The sequence below is a fragment of the Aspergillus luchuensis genome, chromosome 8 (assembly GCF_016861625.1).
Source record: "Aspergillus luchuensis IFO 4308 DNA, chromosome 8, nearly complete sequence".
NCBI classification, from domain to species: Eukaryota; Fungi; Ascomycota; class Eurotiomycetes; order Eurotiales; family Aspergillaceae; genus Aspergillus; species Aspergillus luchuensis.
The window spans coordinates 486,045-506,740 of NC_054856.1; the positions used below are offsets into that span (position 1 = coordinate 486,045).

The 20,696-nt window shown below is 50.5% G+C and overlaps 4 protein-coding genes across 4 annotated transcripts; 2 read left to right on the plus strand and 2 right to left on the minus strand.

The window, feature by feature from the left end:
* Window positions 1–2,374: 2,374 nt before the first annotated feature.
* AKAW2_80168S (uncharacterized protein) lies at window positions 2,375–4,369 on the plus strand (the record flags this gene model as incomplete). Its single annotated transcript, XM_041681159.1, has 1 exon — window positions 2,375–4,369. One exon carries the CDS (start codon window positions 2,375–2,377, stop codon window positions 4,367–4,369), a length of 1,995 nt encoding a protein of 664 aa, XP_041548129.1.
* Window positions 4,370–6,266: 1,897 nt separating this feature from the next.
* On the minus strand, window positions 6,267–10,092 carry AKAW2_80169A (putative checkpoint protein kinase (SldA); the record flags this gene model as incomplete). The annotated part of the gene is made up of 3 exons (XM_041681160.1): window positions 6,267–8,476; window positions 8,551–8,998; window positions 9,103–10,092. The coding sequence occupies 3 exons, from the start codon at window positions 10,090–10,092 to the stop codon at window positions 6,267–6,269; spliced, it is 3,648 nt and encodes a 1,215-aa protein (XP_041548130.1).
* A 577-nt stretch (window positions 10,093–10,669) lies between these two features.
* On the plus strand, window positions 10,670–12,605 carry AKAW2_80170S (DNA-(apurinic or apyrimidinic site) lyase APN1; the record flags this gene model as incomplete). The annotated part of the gene is made up of 5 exons (XM_041681161.1): window positions 10,670–11,150; window positions 11,205–11,241; window positions 11,289–11,408; window positions 11,468–11,602; window positions 11,696–12,605. The coding sequence occupies 5 exons, from the start codon at window positions 10,670–10,672 to the stop codon at window positions 12,603–12,605; spliced, it is 1,683 nt and encodes a 560-aa protein (XP_041548131.1).
* A 477-nt stretch (window positions 12,606–13,082) lies between these two features.
* On the minus strand, window positions 13,083–14,975 carry CAS42 (putative nucleotide-sugar transporter; the record flags this gene model as incomplete). Its single annotated transcript, XM_041681162.1, has 2 exons — window positions 13,083–14,456; window positions 14,523–14,975. 2 exons carry the CDS (start codon window positions 14,973–14,975, stop codon window positions 13,083–13,085), a joined length of 1,827 nt encoding a protein of 608 aa, XP_041548132.1.
* Window positions 14,976–20,696: the final 5,721 nt, after the last annotated feature.

The window sequence follows — 20,696 nt, forward strand, 5'->3', positions numbered from 1 at the left end:
TTCTATCACCTCCCTCCCAGCCACCGGGATGATTTGGATCACACGGTCCCGTCATGGGTGGAAGTCGGTCTTGCTCGCTAGAGAACGTTGCGTGTAGATCGATGGGGCCACATTTAGATGAAAAAGGATCAGGTAGGTCACTTTTCCCTCTTATCCTTGGAGGTGAGATTGCTGCTTAGTGTGCTGGTGCTACCGGGTGCACGGGAATTGTGATGAATTCCAAGGCAATGGAGAGAAATTATTGGCGAGGATGGTCAATGATCAAGTGAGCCATCTGCACTCAGTCTGCATTGAGGATACCTTTTGTCGGTACCCTTGCAGTTCAAGGAGAGGGAGGGGGGAACGCAACGTTGCAAGTATAGTAACTCACGGATGAACGAGGCACAGCCCAGTCTAATTGATCTAGACTGGAAAGCTAAGCTATTACTGTTCTGGATCGCAGGTCCTGCAGCCCGTGCAAAAGGTACGGCAGACTGATGAGTCTAGTGTGTCTCCATATAAAGAGATTAATTATGATGATTCTGGACTATCTTGTTGGGGCGACTGGGGCGACTCCATCAGGATGGTTGTCATTTGTCGACGGGCTGCAGGCGTGAATCCTCTGCCCGTCCCGAGGGATCGTTGGGCAACGCGGTGAGGCGGTTAGAGGGATGCAGCACTTACTATGGACCAGCCCCCGAGAATGAGAGGGTGAGAGGAAAAAAGTGTGCCAGGGAGTTTGACGGCCATTGTGTGAGTGCTCGAAGGTTCTTGTTCTGGATGAATAGGATAGAAGAGTACTACTGGTTAGTCTCTTTCTTCCGGTTGAACCAACATTGGCCAGAAAACAGGAAAAAATGACAGAGAAAAAAAAAAGGAGGAAGCGAGGGAATGAAATTGGAGGAAGAATTCAGAAAAGAAAAATTAAGTTAGAAAAAAGAATAGCTGCATGAAAAAATAAGAAAAATAAAAAAGAAGGCAGAGAGAATGCAGCTGAGTGGCTCACGAGGAAACGCAGCATATCGACTTTCTCCGCATTCCTGAGCAGTCGCGACTCTCCAATTGCCCTGTCTGGATTTCCTTTTTTGATTTTTTCCCCATTTTTCTGATCAATTAATTTTTTTTTCTTCAGGTTTGATTCACGATTTTATCATGATGGTAATTGGCAGCTATGGCATTTGAGAATGATCATGGTTGAGAGTGTGTCATCCCCGACCTGCTAACTAACATCATGAACAACGATCTCGATTAGCGAGAATAGGAAAGGTTGCCCGTGAACAGCGCACCGGCGAGGCCACTTGGTGCCCTGATGGGCTTGACGTGGTGATCTCCGGGCCTGCTGGAAGGGAAAAAAGGTGGAGCCAGAAGGAAGTTGACTAGTAGTTCGTCCCTGTCGCGGCCACCGAGCAGACCACAGCAAAGTTCCGCTACCCAAAAGGCGCTGGTTAACAGTTCAGTTCAGTTTAGTTAGTTAGTTAGCAGTTGGATGCTGGGAGTTTTAGTGAGTGTTCGCGGCTTCTTGCGCCTACCGCTTCCCTTTCCCTTCCCTTCCCCCCCCTCGGCTGTCTCATCCTCTCGCTCTTCCTCTTCTAATTATTCTCTTCTTCCCTCCACCACCCCCCGTTTATTTCCTTTCCCTCCGTTACTTCCCTACATCCCACCCCCTTCTTTCTCGACAGCCACGTTGTCGCTTCTCCTTTTTTCTCCGATCGAGCTTGTCGCTCGTCATCGACCATCCCTTCCGTTTCCTTTTCCTTTTCTTTTGTGTTGGTCTGGCGTGTTCGTGTGCCAATGTCGGCTCCCCATCTTCTATAGTTCCCTCCTCTGGGGTACCCGTTCGATGTGATCCTCTCGCAATTCCACCCCCAAAGCGCATCGCTGCACAACATCGTTGCGCGTCACATCGAATAACATACGAATTCGATCGCTTTCGCCCATCCGACCACTCACACCTCGACGTGTTTTTTCCTTTTCTTGTTTTGTTCCCCTCAACTCCTGTTACGACTCACGACCCCCATAAACCCTAAGCGCGCCTTGTCGACGACCCTTCCGAGATCGATCACAGACGTTGCACCATTGACTGAAACGGATTTCTTTACTTCTATTGCTCTTGGATTTCTCTTCCCCCTTGCTCTTCCAGTGTTGAGTTTGGTTGTTCTCTGAATACCGTGTGCGCGCTTCACTCGAATTGGACAATATCGTGCGATCTAGGCTATCTCCGTCCGCGCTTAACTTGGAACGTCAGGCACCAGTTCTCGCATCGCTCTCGAGGTTCGCGACATGACAGTGGTATAGGAAAGTTGCATCAAATTGTCAAGATAACGCACTTACCTCTTACCACTTGTCCCCGTCTTAGCTAGCAAACCGTCGTTGAACCGATACGGGACTACACACCATGGCTTGTCGACCACACGGCCTATCGCGCACCCTGCCGAAGAACTTCACCTTTTCTTCGTCGGGTGAGCCTCGCACACCAGAGCGCGTTTCACACCACCTGGATGTGCCACCGCCTCCTCCTCGTCATTCCAGTTGCCGCTTACGTAGGTCCCGCGTCCGCTCGGGGACCGATGTCTTTGCGCAGGCCGAATATGACCTCAGCACGTTCAACCCGAACCCATCCGATGTCCCTATACCTTCGATTGAAGTCCCCTCTTACGACTCTTTCGCGGGCCCCTCGTGTCCAGCAGTACCCTCCCGCGATGACCGTTTCTTAGCGCCGCCCCGGGATCGCCTGGCCATGAAAACCCCTCCCGCTCAGATTCGCCCCGACCCGATCGAGGATAAAAGTACCGGATCGTGGTCTCTGGAGGACCCGCAGGCCCTGGGAGAGAGTATCCAACGCCCGAGTTCCGTCTGCTCGCAAGCATCAGATTCATCCGTCTCCTCGATAGAAACGTTTGGCTCCCGGCGCTCAGCGGGTGGAAGCTGTACCAGCATGGAGAGCGATTCATACGACCCGTTCTTCCACCTGGAGCTTCCACCAAAGCCCGCTCCGGAGACGCCCTCTTTGTGTCGGACGCGCAAGAATAAGACACGGATGTTGCATGCTAAAGAACGATGGACCCTGGACATGGACAACCATCTATGGAACACTTACCAGCTCTACATCCAAGACCCTACCATTACTCCTTTCAAAATGACTCCGGGCAGCATTCCGCCGCTTGGGGTCACTCACCGTGTTGCCCGGGAGGCCAAGCGGACGTGGGAGAGAAGGCGCTTTAGACTCGACCGACAGTTTCCCTTCACGCTTTCCTACCAACGTCCATCTAGCAACTCTACTCCCACCCCCAAGGTGGATGCGGTGAAGCCTACCTGGCCTAAGTCAGAAGCATCGACGCGGCGCAGGCTAAAACTACTGTGTAGAAAGAAGTTTTCGATTGCTCCCCACTACCAGAGAATGATGCAATCCAGGAGCCCGACGCCCGCCCTGGACTTGTTGTCCCAGCCGTCTGGTGAACCCCCCAGGGCTGTCGGTCCTCCCAGTAGCTGCACAGCCTATGCGACGCGCGACCTGGGTGTGTCTCTCGTTTCCAGCTCTGTACCTGGGCCTTTGGCTCAGCTGGCAGCGGAAGATTCTTCGCCTCCAGAGATGAACAGCGACTGGTTCAATAATCCCATACTTAGTGCGCCTCGTCAAGTCATCCCGGAGCCACCTGCAATACATCCTGGTAATGCCCCTAGACAAGAGCCCGTGCCACGGCTAGGATCGCCATTTACGTATAACACCTGGGGACCCAATGCCTCGAGAAAGCGATCTCAGCGTCATACCCCTAGGGCTCGGCGAGAAACCATCCATGTAACGGGCTCCCGGCTACGTTCTCCGCCCCGCATGGAGCCATTCACGAACGTTGACCATCACCACCTGGCTCCTTACGTGGCCACTGCCAGCGAATCGCCAGCAGAACAAGATACGCGGGTGCAATTAGAAGACCTTGTCCGCCAAGGAAAGCTAAGTGACTTAGGTCAGCATCGCATACGCATTCGCAACCGTGGAGCCACGATAAGTTCAGTGAACCACAAAGGTCTCGACCAGTTGTTCTCCCCACCATCGTCGTCCTCTCGGAACGACGAAGATCCCATGGTCGGAAAGCCCATCGCCAATCCTATGCTGAATCTCGGTGGTGACAGTATCAAGCGCTTGGGCTCCCCTTTCAAGGTAGAAACGCCCAAACGAGTTCCGCCGTCACCGAGACGCATTCGACACGCGCCTTCGCTTTCGGATCCGTTCGCAAGCGGGCTTTTACCACAATCCCAGCCGACGAGTCCGAACAGTCAACCGAGGAACGAAGAAAGGACTAGTCGGCTCCCTTACGATCCGACGGAGCAAGGCATCTCCGATGCGGAGCGCATTCGGAGGCAAATCCTGAATATGCCGTACTCGAGGCAATAGATTGCATATTGCATTGTTAGAACTCTGTTTCACCTTGTGTCAACGTCACATCGATCTATTACACTAATGACCGGGATGATTTACCGTGATCTTGATCGCATTTTGATCAAAGGATATAATGACAGAAACGGCATTCACGAATTGATGACTTTTTAGCCCTTGCTTCTCTCGCGCTGAGCCATTGCATTTGTTGAGGAGCAACATTGCATGGTAGACGCAAGAGAACAGGCTACAATAACGAAAAACAAAAACAAGTGGTTTGAAGTTGCTTCTACATGCATACATTGCTTTTTCAGCGGTTCAGCTGTACACCACGGTGCTCAAAGGTGTACGAGCCAAATTTCCAACCGCGACTCATTTAACCGGACTGAACCGCCGTTTATTACGCAGTGTTCTTGTTCTCCTCTCTACTCTTGACCCATACAGCATGATTGTTGGAACGCTCTCCGGGGCAATCTAGAAAACCGCAAACGACAAAAAAGACCTCCCCTGTCAGGGGAGTGTTTCGCAGGCACGTTGATGGTCATTACACTCTCTGATTTTCCTTATCTTCTATCTCAACATACCGAACTCCATACACTCTTTGAACAAACATCGACAGTATCACAAACATTGCCAGAAACACCAAAAATCGAAAAATCTACAAAACAAATCAACTCTGGCAACCCACTATCTTTCAATCTCTTTTCATCTCTTTATCTCGTTCTCATATCTTCCCACCGAATTGAATACTCAACATTACCGTGCGATCCGTCTTTGATCTTGATGAACCTTTCGCATGCCCCTTTAGCATGCGCAGTGATGATTGGAATGGAGAGACGCCGCTATTGAATGAATGACTCATAGATGAAACGAATCCGCACGACTTGGCAGCTGCTTAGTGACGACGTCTTATGGAAAGCGCCCCATTGTCTTTGCAGCGTTTAGCTTACAGTTTTAGCCTTGCTTTAACTGACATTTTTCTTCGAACTTGCTTCATGTTCGTCCTACTTTACTGACTGACCATTACTTACATTGTTGTCTGTCTATCTGTTTAGCATGTCTTGCTCCAGTCAAGCATGTTTTTTATTGGCTTTCAACTTGTCTACATCTCTCATTATGTCTCTTACTATCTCTATTTTTTCCAAGAATACATTTCTTCTTTCTTGAACAATATGTAAAACTATTGACTGTGGTTGCATTGTAGCTCGGCTGTTTAGTATAGCATTTTCAATCGATCTTGAACAATAGCTCATTATGGATATGGATAATGGTATTGAAGCAATCATAATAAGCAGAACTGGTATGATCCAATGAGTCTGAGTGAACGAAACAATACATACCATACCACCTAATCCCATCATCAGTTAACTGCCTATACCAGACATGCTAGAATTCTCTACAATACTATATCTTCGTACATCCATCTTTATCACAAGACTGTCCTTCGTCCCTGTAACATGAACTCATTCTGGTCTAGTCACTATCACTCCGTTAAAACCGCTGCCAAGACTTCATCTCCTAGATATAATGAATTTAACCCTAACTCAAGGAACTCTCAAAATACTAGGACAAATCACCATGTATGCTGGCTGTGCTTTGTATGTATGTAACTACAGTATGTATTTCAGACCAACATCCACTATAATATAGTAACAGACAATAAGAACAAGGAAAATAAATACACATGCGTAAATGTGAAGTCAACAACCCAAACGCCAACGCTGCGACTAATACACAAGAAAAAGAAAAAAAAAAAGAAGACAGGAAGGGGTATAAAGTGCGTACGTACGTGTCACGTGCATCGTCGAGAGGGGATGATGGATTATTAGTGAAAGGACAAAGGGGAGGGGAGGGTAGGGTTGGTTGTAAGGGGAACAGTGAAAGAAGGCGAACAAAGGATAAAGAAGCATTTAGATTAACACTTCTCCAAGCGCTTCCTCCTCTCCGCATAAATAGCCTCTAATTTCCGGATCTGCAGTCCAAGACCCTTCTTCTCTGCATTAGCGAAGAGCCAAGCTTCCATTCTCTCGCGGAGATGTCTCATGGAGTTCGTCACGGGGAGGATAGGTCCGTTCTCACTGGCCATAGCGGCAGGGTTCTGGCCTGCGCGTTCCAGCTGAGCCCATCTCTCTTCGCCGGGGTTGAGGAGGAGGTCGAAGACGTCGTTCCAGATGTCGCGCTCCCAGTAGCGTTTCAGAGACTCGCGGATTCGGTATGTCTTTGTCTCAGGGGTATTGCCGCTGGGGATAGACTCGAGGTACTTTCCGAAGAGCATGACGTGGATGGTGCCTGCTAGGCCGTAGAGATCGATTTGGTGCGTCCAGGGTCGCTTCTCGCGGATTTCGTTGCATTCGTGCTTGCCGGTCTCCCAGTCGGCGACGAATTGGACGGATGGTTGGAAGACTTGCATGTCGATACTGCGGCCGAAGTCGATGAGGGAGAGACCCTTGTTGCGCCAGCCGTGGAGGCCCCGGGGGGAGTAGTGGATTTCGCGTGGGTCTGCGGTGATCTCGTCGCCTAGGTCGATCAGGGAGGGAGGCGGTACGGGCTTGTCGTCGAGACGGACGAGACAGTTGTCGGCTTTGATGTCGCCGTGTAAGATGCCACAGGAGTGAAGGGACTCGACGATACGGAATAGCTCTACTGTGAAGAACATGGCCAGGACCTCGTCTATTCCGCCTTCGGCGTTGGTGGTAGCTGAGATCGGCTCGTTACGGATGAGGTTCACGAGATCGAGCAATGTTCCTTGTCCACGGTAATCTTCGACCAAGATGCTTTCTCCTTTGTAGACGTGAAGCTCGTGCGCGCGGATGATACTTTCAGTGGCGCGGGAGTATTCGGGATGCTGGCTCAATCGTTCGTTTGCCGTGCGGATCATGTAGAACTCCCACTCACTGGGCGGTCCTACCTCCAGCTTGATCGCTTCGAAGCCGTGACGGGGTGTGTCATATCGAATGGGACTAGGGTTGTGGGAATCTCTGTTGTTGGAGTCGGTTTCCGAGTCGGAAGGTAGACTGTCGATGCTCTCTGCGAAATAGACCGGCGCATAAGCACCGGCACCGAGCTCACGCCTAATGATATAGCTTCTCTCAGCACCTGGAAGTTCAAGGATGGGAACATCGAAAGATGCCTCATCCCCGCTTCTTGAACGCTTTGGGCTTGTCTTGAGGTATCGCTGTATCTCAGAGCCATAGTGAGTGTCCATGTCCGGGTGGCCGTGGTAGCCAGGGTACGATGCCAGCGGAGGCTGCAATGACCGAAGAATCTTGTTACGAATATCCCTGTCAGTGGGGTTGCACAGCTCATCCTTGATAACTACTCCTGTTTGAGTGATTTCCTTCAGGGGACTCAATTTGAAGCTTGTTCGAAATTTCTCCATCGTGGGGCTGAGAGCAACGTCTTCAGGAATATCAGGGAAGTCATCGTGGTGAGGTGTGGCAGGAAGCAATGGGCTCGACAACAAGAGATTGCCCATCGGGGGCTTCGACGGCGTCTTCGCATTGTAGAGGCTGTTCCTCGCTGCTGTCATTGACAAAGAATGTTCGGTCTGTTCAACGATTGGTGTCATGAAAGGCAGGCGATTCTGAGCCATGATTGCGGGGTCTCGATAAGGGCCATATGGTGGATTGTAATCTTCAGGCATTTGGGGGACAAATCGCTGCCTCTCGCCATTTTCATCTGCATCATCGAACTGCTCTGTGTTATCCTCTCGGCCATGATATGTGGAGTCCTCGGGCATGGCAGGTGAATGAGCAGCGCCCAGATCCGGCACATCACAGGCCGAGAACTGCGTCCACTCTCCATCTGCCACACTCTCAGCGCGAGTGTTATCTTCGAACCCATCCTCGTCACCTTCGACAAACGACTTATGAAAGGTCGTATCATCATCGCCGAAGTCGCTTGATGCAGCAGACATGCGACCAGTGACCGTGCTCTCTCCAGCGCTCGTATAATCATCGTCATCGAAGTCACTACTCTCTGCATTCTCGGTCTCTGCTTTGAGTGGCTGGTTGAAGATGCTATAGATCTCGTCTGTTGCAGCGCGGGTGTGGATAGTCATGGTTGGCTCCGCCGTGCTCTTGCGGCGAATCTTGCCTCCAGTGGGCGAATCAAATTTCATTTTGACTTCAGTTGGATTAGTACACAAGACAATGAATGAAAGATCATTAAGTACGAAATGAGTCAAAGTAGATACTTACTCGTCTGTGTCTCTCCCTTCACTTCACGAAGCTTCAACTTCCGCGCTTTGCTGGTTTTGCTTTCCTGGGCCGAATTTCCCCGGTCGGGGTCGTGAGTCTCTGCATCTTTGACAGTCAACTTCTGCTTAAATTGTTGTGGCAGGTCATTCTCAAGGCCATGCTCAAGAGGATTCTCGGAGGGAATCTCCGCAGAAGCAGCATTGCCTGAGATCTGCTTGAGGGGCTCTTTTTGGGCCCGCCAGTTCTTGCCCATCCAACCACGGCTGATGGCTCTAAGTTCCTCGAAGCTCACCTCATGATTCGGATTCTTGTAGTCTGGGTATACTGCTTCAAGGTTGACGAAGACGCGCTCCCGTCTCCCTGTACGTGGGTTAACCGCTTCCCTTACGCGATGCTCTGGTACATGTTTCGATTGCAATGCTTCTTTTGCTTGTAAATTTGAATTTGACTGAATACATAAATCGTAAACCAATGCGGTTCATGCCACCAATTAGTCCTGTGATCGTAAATATACGGAAATCAGAAAGAGTAGGTAAAATAACCTGAACTTACCTCATCCCTGAAAATCGTCATCTTCTGTGCCGGTGCCGGCTTCTTCCCTGCCTTCAAAGTCTCTCCTGCCCATGGCTTTGCCTCAACCTTGTTCTCCTTCCGTCGGTCATGCATCGATCCAATGCTGTCCCACCCTTGTGCCGGCGCGCTGACAGCTGGTTGGCTGGGTGAATCAGCATCGGAAAAGATCGCCATCTTCGGCTTGCCGGATTTCGTCTTCGGGGCAGCGCTGCGCGCGGGCGCTGGGCGCTGGGCCTGGGGATCGGCTTCTTCCGCAGAAGCTGAAGCGAAGGGGTCGACCTTGGCAGCCAACGCTGGGCGCACAGCCGGTAGTGCAGGCGATGAGGGACCATTGTCCTGTGTGTGGTTTTCGTAGCGGTGCTGGAACTCGCTGTATTTGCGCACAAGTCGTTCTGCGGGGCGCGCTTCCTTGTCAATGCCAAGCCGGTACACCTCGTCGGCCTGTGTCCATCTTCCTGCACTTTCCAGCCAGGCCGCAAATTCTTCGTAGAACAATGCAAGTCCTTCTCCAATGCGGTGACGTGCCAGAAAAGCGAATGTCTCGCGGGGTGAGTCGGAGAAGAGTCTGATGTAGTGGAGCCACAGGCGCAGGTAACGGGGGTCGTTCTTATAATGAGGGGAGTTGAGGAAGTGTTTCACGGCACGCTCCAGGAGGGGCAGAAGGCCGGATTCAGTTGTAGCCTGGGCGGTAGGATATGCATTTAGCGTCCATTTCACATATCGGTCGTAAATATCCAGCGGGTCGTCGGATTCTCCTATGGCCTGCAATTCTGTCTCGTATTCCTGGCGGATGCCATCATTCACTGTGCGGGTATCATTCGGCGACGGTGTAGCCAAGATGTCTGTAGACTCGCGCGGAGAGAAGATGCGAGCCAACTCTCTTGCTGAGCGGCCTCCTGGTAGCGACTGAATGTTCTCCTTCTGGCCTTCGATGATGTCGAAGTTGACGTGGTCTTCGTTGGCCGCCATTGCGGCGACAGATGATGAAGAGAAGTGGATCAGAGCGAGTGCGTGGAGGGTGGTTAGTGATCGGTCGTAGTAAGTTTGCGATGATAGCGGTGAAGATGTCGAGATGGTGGGCTGGCGCGATGAAGCAAAGGGACTCGAGGAGATTGAATGGATGGGATTGACCGACTCGGGCAGTTTATCGATAAACAGCCGCTAGTCCCACTGTGGCTCGTTACCTCGACGACCAGTCACATGGCCGCTAGCCCATATCGGGTAATATTCGCTGCCGCTGCTGCAGAGATGTTCGTGATGCTCGTTGAGGACAGTCCATAATTTATCAGGGAATATTTATGATTCAAATCAGTTACTAGATCGAAATACACCTAAGCAATTCTTATTCCACTCGATCTAACGCGTGGGAGGTCCAGATAAAGAAATCGCCTCAAGCAAGCAATTCCCGCTCGCGTCGACCGCGTCAAACCGCCGGGCCGATCCTGCTGTCTTTCACGGCCCACCATCGCCTGCCATCCCACCATTCCAGAACGACTGGCCAGATCGGGTGACTTCATAGTCCTTGAAGTGCCCCAGACAAGCTGCGATGCCTCCGCGCGGTACCCGAAAAGCAGCCTCAACCGCAGTGGCGACTGAGCCGCCACGCTCCCCCGAACTGGGAGGCAACAAGCGCAAGCCAGACGACGCTCAGGAACAGAGCTCCCCGCTACGAAGATCGAAGCGCGTTAAATCCGTCGAAGGTCTCGGAACGCAGTCGCCGTCTGGCAAATCCACCGCGCGCACAGCACCGACCGAATCTGCTGAGAGCCCCAAGGTGACACCGAGGAAATCTCGTGGTCGGGTCGTTTCGGTGAAGAAAGAGGTTGAGGAGGAAGAGACAGTCACGGTCGAGGCAGACATTGACGACGAAGACGAGATCAAGGACGAAGAAGTGGATGAGAAGCCGAAGGTGAAGGCCAAAGTTACGAGGAAGAGAAAGACAAAGGAAGAAGTCGAGATGGTACCATTGAGGGCGCGCACGCAGGGTCTGCGCATGTGCGTAGGCGCTCATGTCAGCGCCGCCAAAGGTTGGCATTGCTGAATACAATCATTCATGATATGATGCTTACGATGTGTTACAGGCGTCTTCAACGCGGTTCACAACAGCATGCACATCGGGTATGTCCACTGACCCAACCCAACCAACCATCACTAATCCCTCCCAGCGGCAACGCCTTTGCCCTATTCCTCAAGTCCCAGCGCAAATGGGACAACCCGGCCCTCCAAGATGACCACCGCGACCAATTCCGCAACCTCTGCATCGAGCACAAATACGACGGCGCAAAGTGAGCTTCCCAACCTACACCAACCTACCCAACACAACCCTAATCTAACCACATACCAGACACATCCTCCCCCACGGCTCCTACCTCGTGAACCTCGCCCAAGAAGACAAGACCAAAGCCAAGCAAGCATACGACTCATTCCTCGACGACCTCCGCCGCTGCGAAGCCCTCGGCATCACCCTCTACAACTTCCAGTAAGCCCCCAACCACCCCACATCTACACCCTCTACCTCATCACCCTGCCCAACTCCCCCAAACAACCCCCAACTAACTCCCCAACCCCACAGCCCCGGCAGCGCCAACCAAACCCCGCACGCCTCAGCCATAACCCGACTCGCAAAGGCCCTAACCTCCGCCCTCGCCGCAACCAGCACCGTCACCCCCGTCCTGGAAACCATGTGCGGCCACGGCAGCACAATAGGCGGCTACCTACACGAATTCCGGGACATCCTAACCCAAATCCCGCAAGAATACCACCACCGCATCGGCATCTGCATCGACACCTGCCACAGCTTCGCAGCAGGGTACGACCTCACCTCCCCATCAGGCTTCGCCTCCTTCATGCAAGAATTCTCCGACGTAATCGGCCTCCAATACCTCCGCGCCCTGCACCTAAACGACTCCAAAGCACCGCGGGGAAGTAAACGCGACTTACACGCCAACATCGGCACGGGATTCCTGGGTCTCCGCGCATTCCACAACGTTATGAACGAGCCGCGGCTCGAGGGATTACCCATGATATTAGAGACGCCGATAGATCGGCCCGAGGGAGAAGATATCAAGGAGGAAGGAGATGATGGGTCTTCCAAGGGCAAGAAGAAGCCGGCTGGGGCTTCTGCAAAGCTAGTACCGGATTTCAACGTCTGGGCGGGGGAAATCGCGCTGCTTGAGTCGTTGATTGGGATGGATCCTGAGGGAGAAGAGTTCCGGGCGTTGGAGGCGAAGTTATCTGAGGAAGGGAGGGAGATGCGTGAGAAGCAAATGGAGCAGTATGAGCGGAAGATGGAGGCGGAGGCGAAGAAGGCGGCGAAGAAGGAGAAGGGGCAGAAGACGTTGATGGAGATGATGAATGGGGGTGGGAAGGCGAAGGGGAATACGAAGACAAAGTCGAAAACTACGAGGGGGAAGAAGGGGAAGGATGAGAGTGATGGGGAAGGGAGTGATGAGGAGGGGTGTCAGAGTTGCTCGGAGAAGTGAAGCCATGTATTAGTATAGTACTACGTATGGAGTCTTTCAATGTATGAACAGAATGATGTGTGTGAATGGTATAATATTGGAGTAGAGTGTTCTACTTCGACATCGATATTACGTAGACTGCAATGCGATTAAGCTCCGTTAGAGCTAAGAGATAGATAACATGGTATCACTCGATAAATCACTGTCTATACCAGACATCGTCTGCCAATATGTGCGGGACGCCCAATGTACTCCAGACATGCCGATTTCTAGGCATGCTGATCAGAACCGCCGTTATAAAATGAAAAAGGACCATCCAAATCAGAAACGTGCTGCGACCATCGACGAACTCGAACGCTGATGCCATGACGTTGTAGACCGACAAAGGGGTCTTGGGATATCAAGAAAAGTAGGGAAGCAAAATCCAGGTCGAACCATACCAGTGGTCCCATGAACCATGGTGAGAATGCTTGAAGCAGCAATTCCAAGGATACTCGTCTAGCTAGCTGAGCGTCCTTCAGGTGAAGCCCGTTCTGGAGATGTCTGGGGCTTGCTACCGAGGCTAGGGCCGGAAGCCGTCCGGTTAAGCTCGGCTTCCAGGGACGTGATGACGGGAGGTGCTGATTTCAAGGGCGAGGGGGCCGACACTCGAGGGGAGAAATTTCTATCGTGGTCCCCTAGATTGGTAGTGTTAATGCTTAACCCGAGCGCATTGCTAGCGCCGCTGGCACGAACACGGAATGAGCGCCGACCGCCAGCGGTCAAGTCATCCTCAGGAGTGATATTCACATTGTCCTCGTCGACATGAATGCCCGGAGAGTGGAACGTGCTCGTTTCGGGGTTGCGGATCCGACTGTACTCTCCGCGCTCCCCAGTCGGATCGGAATCGTCCTCAGAGTCCAGGTTAGGACTCCGTGTCCACGCGCCCTTCTGAGCTTCTGAGCGCATTTTCGAAATCTTCATGTAGTTATAGGACGCGATGCTGCCAATGGTGACCACCAGGCCCGTGATGTTGACTGCAGTGAGCTGATCGTGGAAGATGACCCCGGCAGCACTGATGGTGACGACTTCCTTGAAGATGCCGCAAATGCTCAGCGTCACGACCGAGGAGCGCTTGAGGAGCGCAAACTCAGAGGAAATCATGCAGAAAGCCAGGATACCAGGGAAGATCAGCAGGAAGACAGCAAACAGGCCTCCACGGGCAGCCGCCAGGGCTTGGAAGCCAGCGATGATCTCCAAAGGCCCCTCTACCGCCAGCGCAATGACGATCAGGGAGAAAAACATCACAGGCGTAAGGAAGAAGAGGGTCGAGAACGGGTTCGCCGTCGCCGGATGGCGTAGAAGGAGGATCTGTGTGAGGCCCCATCGGAAGCCCGAGAAGAAGGCGGATGCAATGACGAGGATAAACCCAACCGCATTGAACGCGGTCTCGCCGGCGACCATCATGACCACACCCACGGTCATCGTAGCAATGATCACGATCAACTTGACGGATGGGGTTTCGAGGCGGAAAACAAAGGCAAAGAGAAGGACGAATGCTAGTGCGGATGATTTGCACATGGTGAGGAAGGTGAGGGAAATGAACTTCAGGGACATATTTCCTAGACCAATATCGAGGGAAGTCGCCGCACCGCAGGGGACGAGACGTGTAAGGTAGAATAACCGGGTGACCACCGGTCGGGACTCATGGGGATCATGTTCGCTCACGGGCGAGCCTGTGGGTGTGGATGCAGCGGGCGCTTTCGGACGCAGGGAGGGTATCAAATATAGGAGAATGGATGAAAAGGTAAACTGAACGGCCATATGCAAGCTCGTGGTAAAGAGGGGGAAAGGAAAGACAACATCGTCATCGGAGAACATCCACTTGTTGTACTACCAAGACCGACGGGGGTTAGCATGTGAAGCCAGGAAATACGCGCACGGGAGCAACCAACTCACAATTGAAATCGACAGCGAAAAGAAATACCACAGTAGGATCAAGCCCGCATTGATGGACAGCCTCCTGAAGACATCACTGTCTGTGAATCCAAAGGGTAGTGTATCGTGCTTCGACGCCTTGACATCGGCGATGCGGGCATCCAACTGTCGACGCTGCTGCCTTCTGCGGCGCCTCTGGCGTCTCTGCTTCGCTGTGAGACCCGTTTCTTCGTCATCATGGAGGTCGTCGTCTGAGCTAATATAATCCATTTCCAAGCTCTCTGCGATCGAGGACAGGTCGGAGATGTCGGCGTCCTCAGCCGGCGAGGACTTGGGCTCCTCTCGTTTGGAGCCAGCAGCGTCTCCAATGGCCCTTGGGGTATCGTCCCGGTGTTCGATTGGAGCTGACTGTGAAGCGCCCGCTAGCACTGAGCTCCGCCGTCGATGATGATTGCCAGATGGGGAGACACCCATGGTCGGAGAGGGAGTGCCGTCGGGGCGGGACGGCGCACGATATAAGAGGGCGATAAGGAGAGGGAAAGGAGGGTTAGTCGCTAGGATGGCGCGAGCCCCATCAGTGACGAAAGGTAGGACTAGGGTATGTGTATGTGTCTCAAGTGGGCCAGCGCTGAGGGAGAATACTAGTTTTAGGACCGGAGGGGAGGGATTCGCGAGGGTGAAGAATGGCGAGGGGCACCGGATGCCCGAAGGAGAGTGATGAAGGAAAGCCGGTGAGGGAATTGACTGGTCTTAGTGGGGACGTTGACAAAAAGCTCACGCAGAAGAAGGCAAATCAGAGTCACGAGAGAGAAAAAGGAAAAATGTCAAGGGAGGGTGTGTGTGTGGGAGAGATAGATAGGAGTGGCAGCAGGACAGCCCGAGCAGGAGGAGAAAGGATGGGGGATGCAAGGGCGACCGATGCACGAACGCCGTCCCCGTTGATAGCGGCAGAGAGAGAGACAGTGAGCCAGGAAAGAGGCGGGATAAGCACGCGAAAGGAGGAAAAGAAAAACAGGATAGGGAAAAAAGAAATGAAAGGAGGAAAAAGAAGGAGGGATTCACACAACCAGTCAGCACAGCAGGATGAACCAGTTGAGACGGAGAAACAGAATGAGCATTTGGGAAAATGGGGAATTGGAATGGAATGGCAAAGGGAGAGAGAGGAAGAGGGAGTCAAGGCAGGCAGGCAGTCAGTCACAGTCTAAACAGTAGTAGTGCCAGTTTCAACCCAAAAGTGGATATTGGAATTATTGTTTTTCTCGCCAAGGGAAACAGAGAAATTCGAACAAGATTATTACTATTACAATAATAATCATCAGAATAATAATAATATGGATGTTGTTGCCAACAGCCACAGCCTCTCCAACGTCATAGCGCGATAGTCCACTAGTAGTTAGTTAGTTAGTTAGTTAATCCTCTCCCCCTGGTCGATTAGGGATACGAGCATCACCTGGTGCTGAAGGTTATTAATCAATCATGAAATAATAAATGATGACAGAAAAGAAGGACCGTCCGAAAAAGGCCAGGCACCAGGATCCACCATCCATCCGCGTCTCAAAAAGAAGACTCAACCAAGGGCCCTTTGTTTTTCATCTTCCTTGTCTTGTTTTGGCCCCTATTGAAATAATCCCAGTTCGAGTCAAGAATTGTGTACTACTACTACTAACATTGTCAAATGATGCTGGGTGTTCTGCTCAGCTCGACAAGTCACCAGCCAACCTTCCCAGATTCGGAGCGGGGATCCTCGTTTTCTAGATTCCTTCGGGTCTTTGGTCCCTTCCGGCCGATCCGGGGTCAGCATTAATTGCTTCCCTTGGAGTTAACTTGACTAAACTCGATCATCATCCATGGCTGGCGATCAACTAGAGCATTTCAGCTTCATCACTCGTGGAGACAATAGATCGATCGATCAATTGATACGGAGAAGATATGAGGATTGAACAAGAACAACAACATCATCATCAATTTCCTCCTACGGGTAGCAAGAAAGAGAGGGATTAAACCAGCATCTCCTCACGCGATCAGGCAGCAGCAACAACCCGCGGATAGCCGATGGTTGTTGGCAAGTCAGAGTACTATTTAGTAAGTAACAGTAGACATGTAGTGAAACATCCACCACCTCACTAGGCTACTGATGTCTACACTGGTCTACAACTATTTCCGACCGTAAGAAAGAAAATAAAAAGAAGAAAAAGCGGCGCTTCGTGCCGTCTCTCATGATCACAACTAATAGATTATTCACACCGACTCTTGGCGGTTAGACCTGAATCGACTCGGAGCTTCCTTGGATCCAACTTTAAACACGACCCCATCGCTGGGCTGATTGGGTGCCGCCCAATGCAATAATCCACGGCCGCTTCTGGTCCTTTTTTCCCTTTTATCTCCCCTCGGCAGGAACAAGACGGCCGTCTTTCCGATAGAAATGACCACAGCCAAGGTATCTAGACTGGATAGATAGGATTTCATGAGTTGAGGTGCATATGGCTAGTGAGGTATGCCATTGTTCCCCCACCTCAATGCCCCATTCATTGCCCCCAGAACCTGGGCAGAACAGCTGCTCCCTCATTTGGGTCACACTCCAGCAGCGAGAGCGAGAGAGAGCTAGACTACTTTCAAAGCACAAAGTATGCTGATCCCATCCCATCAACCCCATCAATAATGCGGGGTGGCCCCAACACCGATCATTTGTGTGAAGAATGATCTTCTGTCCCTTGTATCCACTTCCTCAACTCATTGAGTCATCATTATTTCCTTCCTTTTCGCCATGTCTCAATCGCCACCACCCATCAAATCATGTCATCACACTTATGCCATGCAGACTTCACCCAACACATCCCACAGTAGACCAGACCATGCCCTAAAATGATCCCCATCAAGAAAACACACACACTCACAAACTATCAATCTCATGCAGCCCTGCACCCGCGTTAGCTAATCCCATAGTTCATACAATAGCCCAATCTGCATGATGCTAAACCTGCATCTGATGATCCACTGATGATCCCGATTCTGTTGCAAAAAGAGGGGCGGGAGCTGCAGGGAACCCGGAATGCACTCACTCACTCACTCACTTCTTTTCCATACCCTTTTTCTTTTTCTTTTCTTTGCTTATGCTGTTATGCTAGACTATGCACGGAGTCTCTACTACTAGACTACTTTATTGTACATCAAAGTACAATGGGTCCAAGCGGCTCGGAGAATTCCATTGTGGCTTTTGCCTTTTTCTTTTTCTACAACACTCCCTTGCCTTGCCTGAACCTTTTTCCATACTAGTAGTTAGGTGAGGGCTGAACAGCTGCAGTAAGCACAGACTAAGTCATTGTCACTCATCACACTATTTTCCTCCCGCAATGCAATCAATAGTTCGAGCTACTAAATTATCTACTACACAGTAGTTTATTGAAATTCTGTCTGTCAGTCAGTCAGCCACACTTCAACATCTCTGAAAGTTTAGTTCTGCTTTCATGGTACTAGTAGATAATCCGCTGCTGATATTATTTCTCCGGAGAAAATAATAGTAACGACATTACTGAAGTCTTTTGTCCCATCCCGTTCAGCTCTCCTGCGCACCCACTGATCGCTCTGAAGCACGCACTGGACGTATACAACTTGGCATTCTCAGTCGATGACAACAAGCTATTACTCTGAGGACATAAACAACGAAACAACAGATAACTGCATATCATTCCAAATTGTATTGATGCAGCTGCCAATGTAACATGCGAGTAGTTTAGTCACCCGAATATCATGGATAATGTAGCTCCTGGTTTAGCTATCTTCTCTTATTTGTGCTACTATCATACGGGTGGTTATGTGTATCTCTTCTAGGAATCTATTTCTTGTTGGGTTGACCATTAGTATACATTTTACTACATGGATATAACCTCAATTGTAACAAATAAGAGGAAATCCTGCTTAACGTTTGAAGCCCATTGAAAATCAGATGAAAGCAAGCAAAGGTTGTGTAAGCATAAGAAGTCCGCACTCCGGGGATATAAACCTACTATCTACATGACATGAACCCTTGATTACGGTATATACCGAATCCACGAAACAGACAGACAATGGAGACCAATGTCACAAGTATGCTTGTGCATGCACTCAAGATTTATTCCAGTCCTCCTGTCCATCCACATAAGTACCTACGTTGACCAACTAGAATCAACATGATCACAATTTCAGAACTGAGGACAAGTACTACTCGACGATTTCCTGGAAAGCGAACATGTTCGTGGAACCTTTCACAAACTCCCCCAACCACGTGCATGTGGGACTTGAAATGATTCCGTAGAAATGGTCCTGTCAATTCTTGAAATGAATGTACACTCCGTATCCCTCTCACTTTCAAGTTCCAACGAAAGAGCTTCGTCTCGTAGATTTCCACAAAGTCAGAGAGAATAGAGTTGACAATTAAACTAACTTAGAGTTCTCAGTCTAATGTTATCGATGCAGTATCTAGATCGTAGACTCCCGCAGTGGAATACTACAGGCAATGTACATATGCCACATCAACAACCATCAAAGCAATAGCAACTCAGCATCTCAGCATCTCCATGCTCATCTCTCAAGTCTACTGAAATCATTACTTCTCAGAATCCCCATACAATACACCTCAATACCCATCCTCAGCTAACCACGAACCATTACCACACTGCACCACCACCATAGTTCCCTCCCTTTATATAACCTCCTAATACCCAACCCATTAAGACCACCATATATACCACTGCCTGCAATCTACCCCCCAAGCCAGACCGCGCTACAAGCGGTTCCAACAAAGCATGAACCAAGTTCATCACGCCAAAGGATCAACTCCACCTCGTGACAGATACGTGGTCCATGCAGGTAAGATAGTATGTGGGAGTATGCCACTGGCTAGAACCAAAGGGCTTTTTCTTGGGGTTCGGTCCGAGCCATTTCACACGCCAGAGATGAGAGTACTTCATGAAGTTGTTCCTTGGCTTTCAATCTTAAGACCATTTTTATGCATATTTACACTGTACCAACTAGGTAGCTGAGTGTTATGGCATGGTTCTGGACTAGAAGTAGTATTGTATACCTTCATACTTATATTACTGAACTTGGGGTCGATTCCTTGTCTGATAGTATATGCAGTTATACTAAGCATTGTGAGATGACCAGAGCCGCAAGGTCAATATATAGTATAACTAGCAATTCAGATCTAAGTAGATTACAGCATCGATAATCCCTTTTCTTGTCGAGCAGTCTATTTCCCATCAACCTCCTATACACCCAACTTCATCCACAGTCACAACATATCAAACTGTAATCTTCCCTTCTACATACCCACAACCCACCCAACCCTAATAACCTACTACAACTAACACCCTCATCCCAACCAAACCAGCTACCTCCCTCCCTCTACCACATCCACCTCCCTAACAATCACACATCTCCAGACAACAACAACAATGCCCCGAAATTGCCCCGCCTGCGCCAGCACCGGCGCGATCACAACTACGTGCGCGAACTGTCAAGGCTCCGGCGGATGGTGGAAATCGACACGCACGGTCTGCGATCGATGCGGGGGGCACGACGGTCCCTGAACACGGGCACATTCTTCGCTCAAAGAGTGACATGTCCGAATTTCAGGGGGGCGCAGGCAGGCAGCTGGGTGAAGAATCTGTGGCATAAGCGTGGGAGATGTAAGAGGAAGAGTCGACGGGCTTTGGCGCCTTGTCCGAGTGCTGCTTGTAGGAGGGGTGGGTTGGGGGGGGGAGGGGGGGGAAGTGGGTTCATAGGAATTGGTAGTTAATAACATTATTATTGTTGGTGCAGAAGGGGTTGGGTACTTACAGAGATTCAGTATAGGAATTGGTGCAATTGAATGATTACTATGTGATGAGTACTACTAGTTGTTTGGCTACTTTTGTTGCTAGGAATATAAGGATTTCTACAGGAGGATTCTTATGCTGTGTTTGTTATAATCGATAAAGAATGTGTGTTATATCTAATATACTATCCACCCAATTCATTCCCCACTGCAGCTAGCAGTCTATCTGCACCACTACACAACATAGACCAATATAGTACCAAATAAGCCTGGTAAGGCGACTACTCATGCACAATCTAATCAACTCACTCAGCACACGCACTATATGCTCACCCCCACATCCCAGCCAAAAGCAATACCTCTCTATCTCTCTCTCTCTTCCGGATCTAATCATCTAGTGG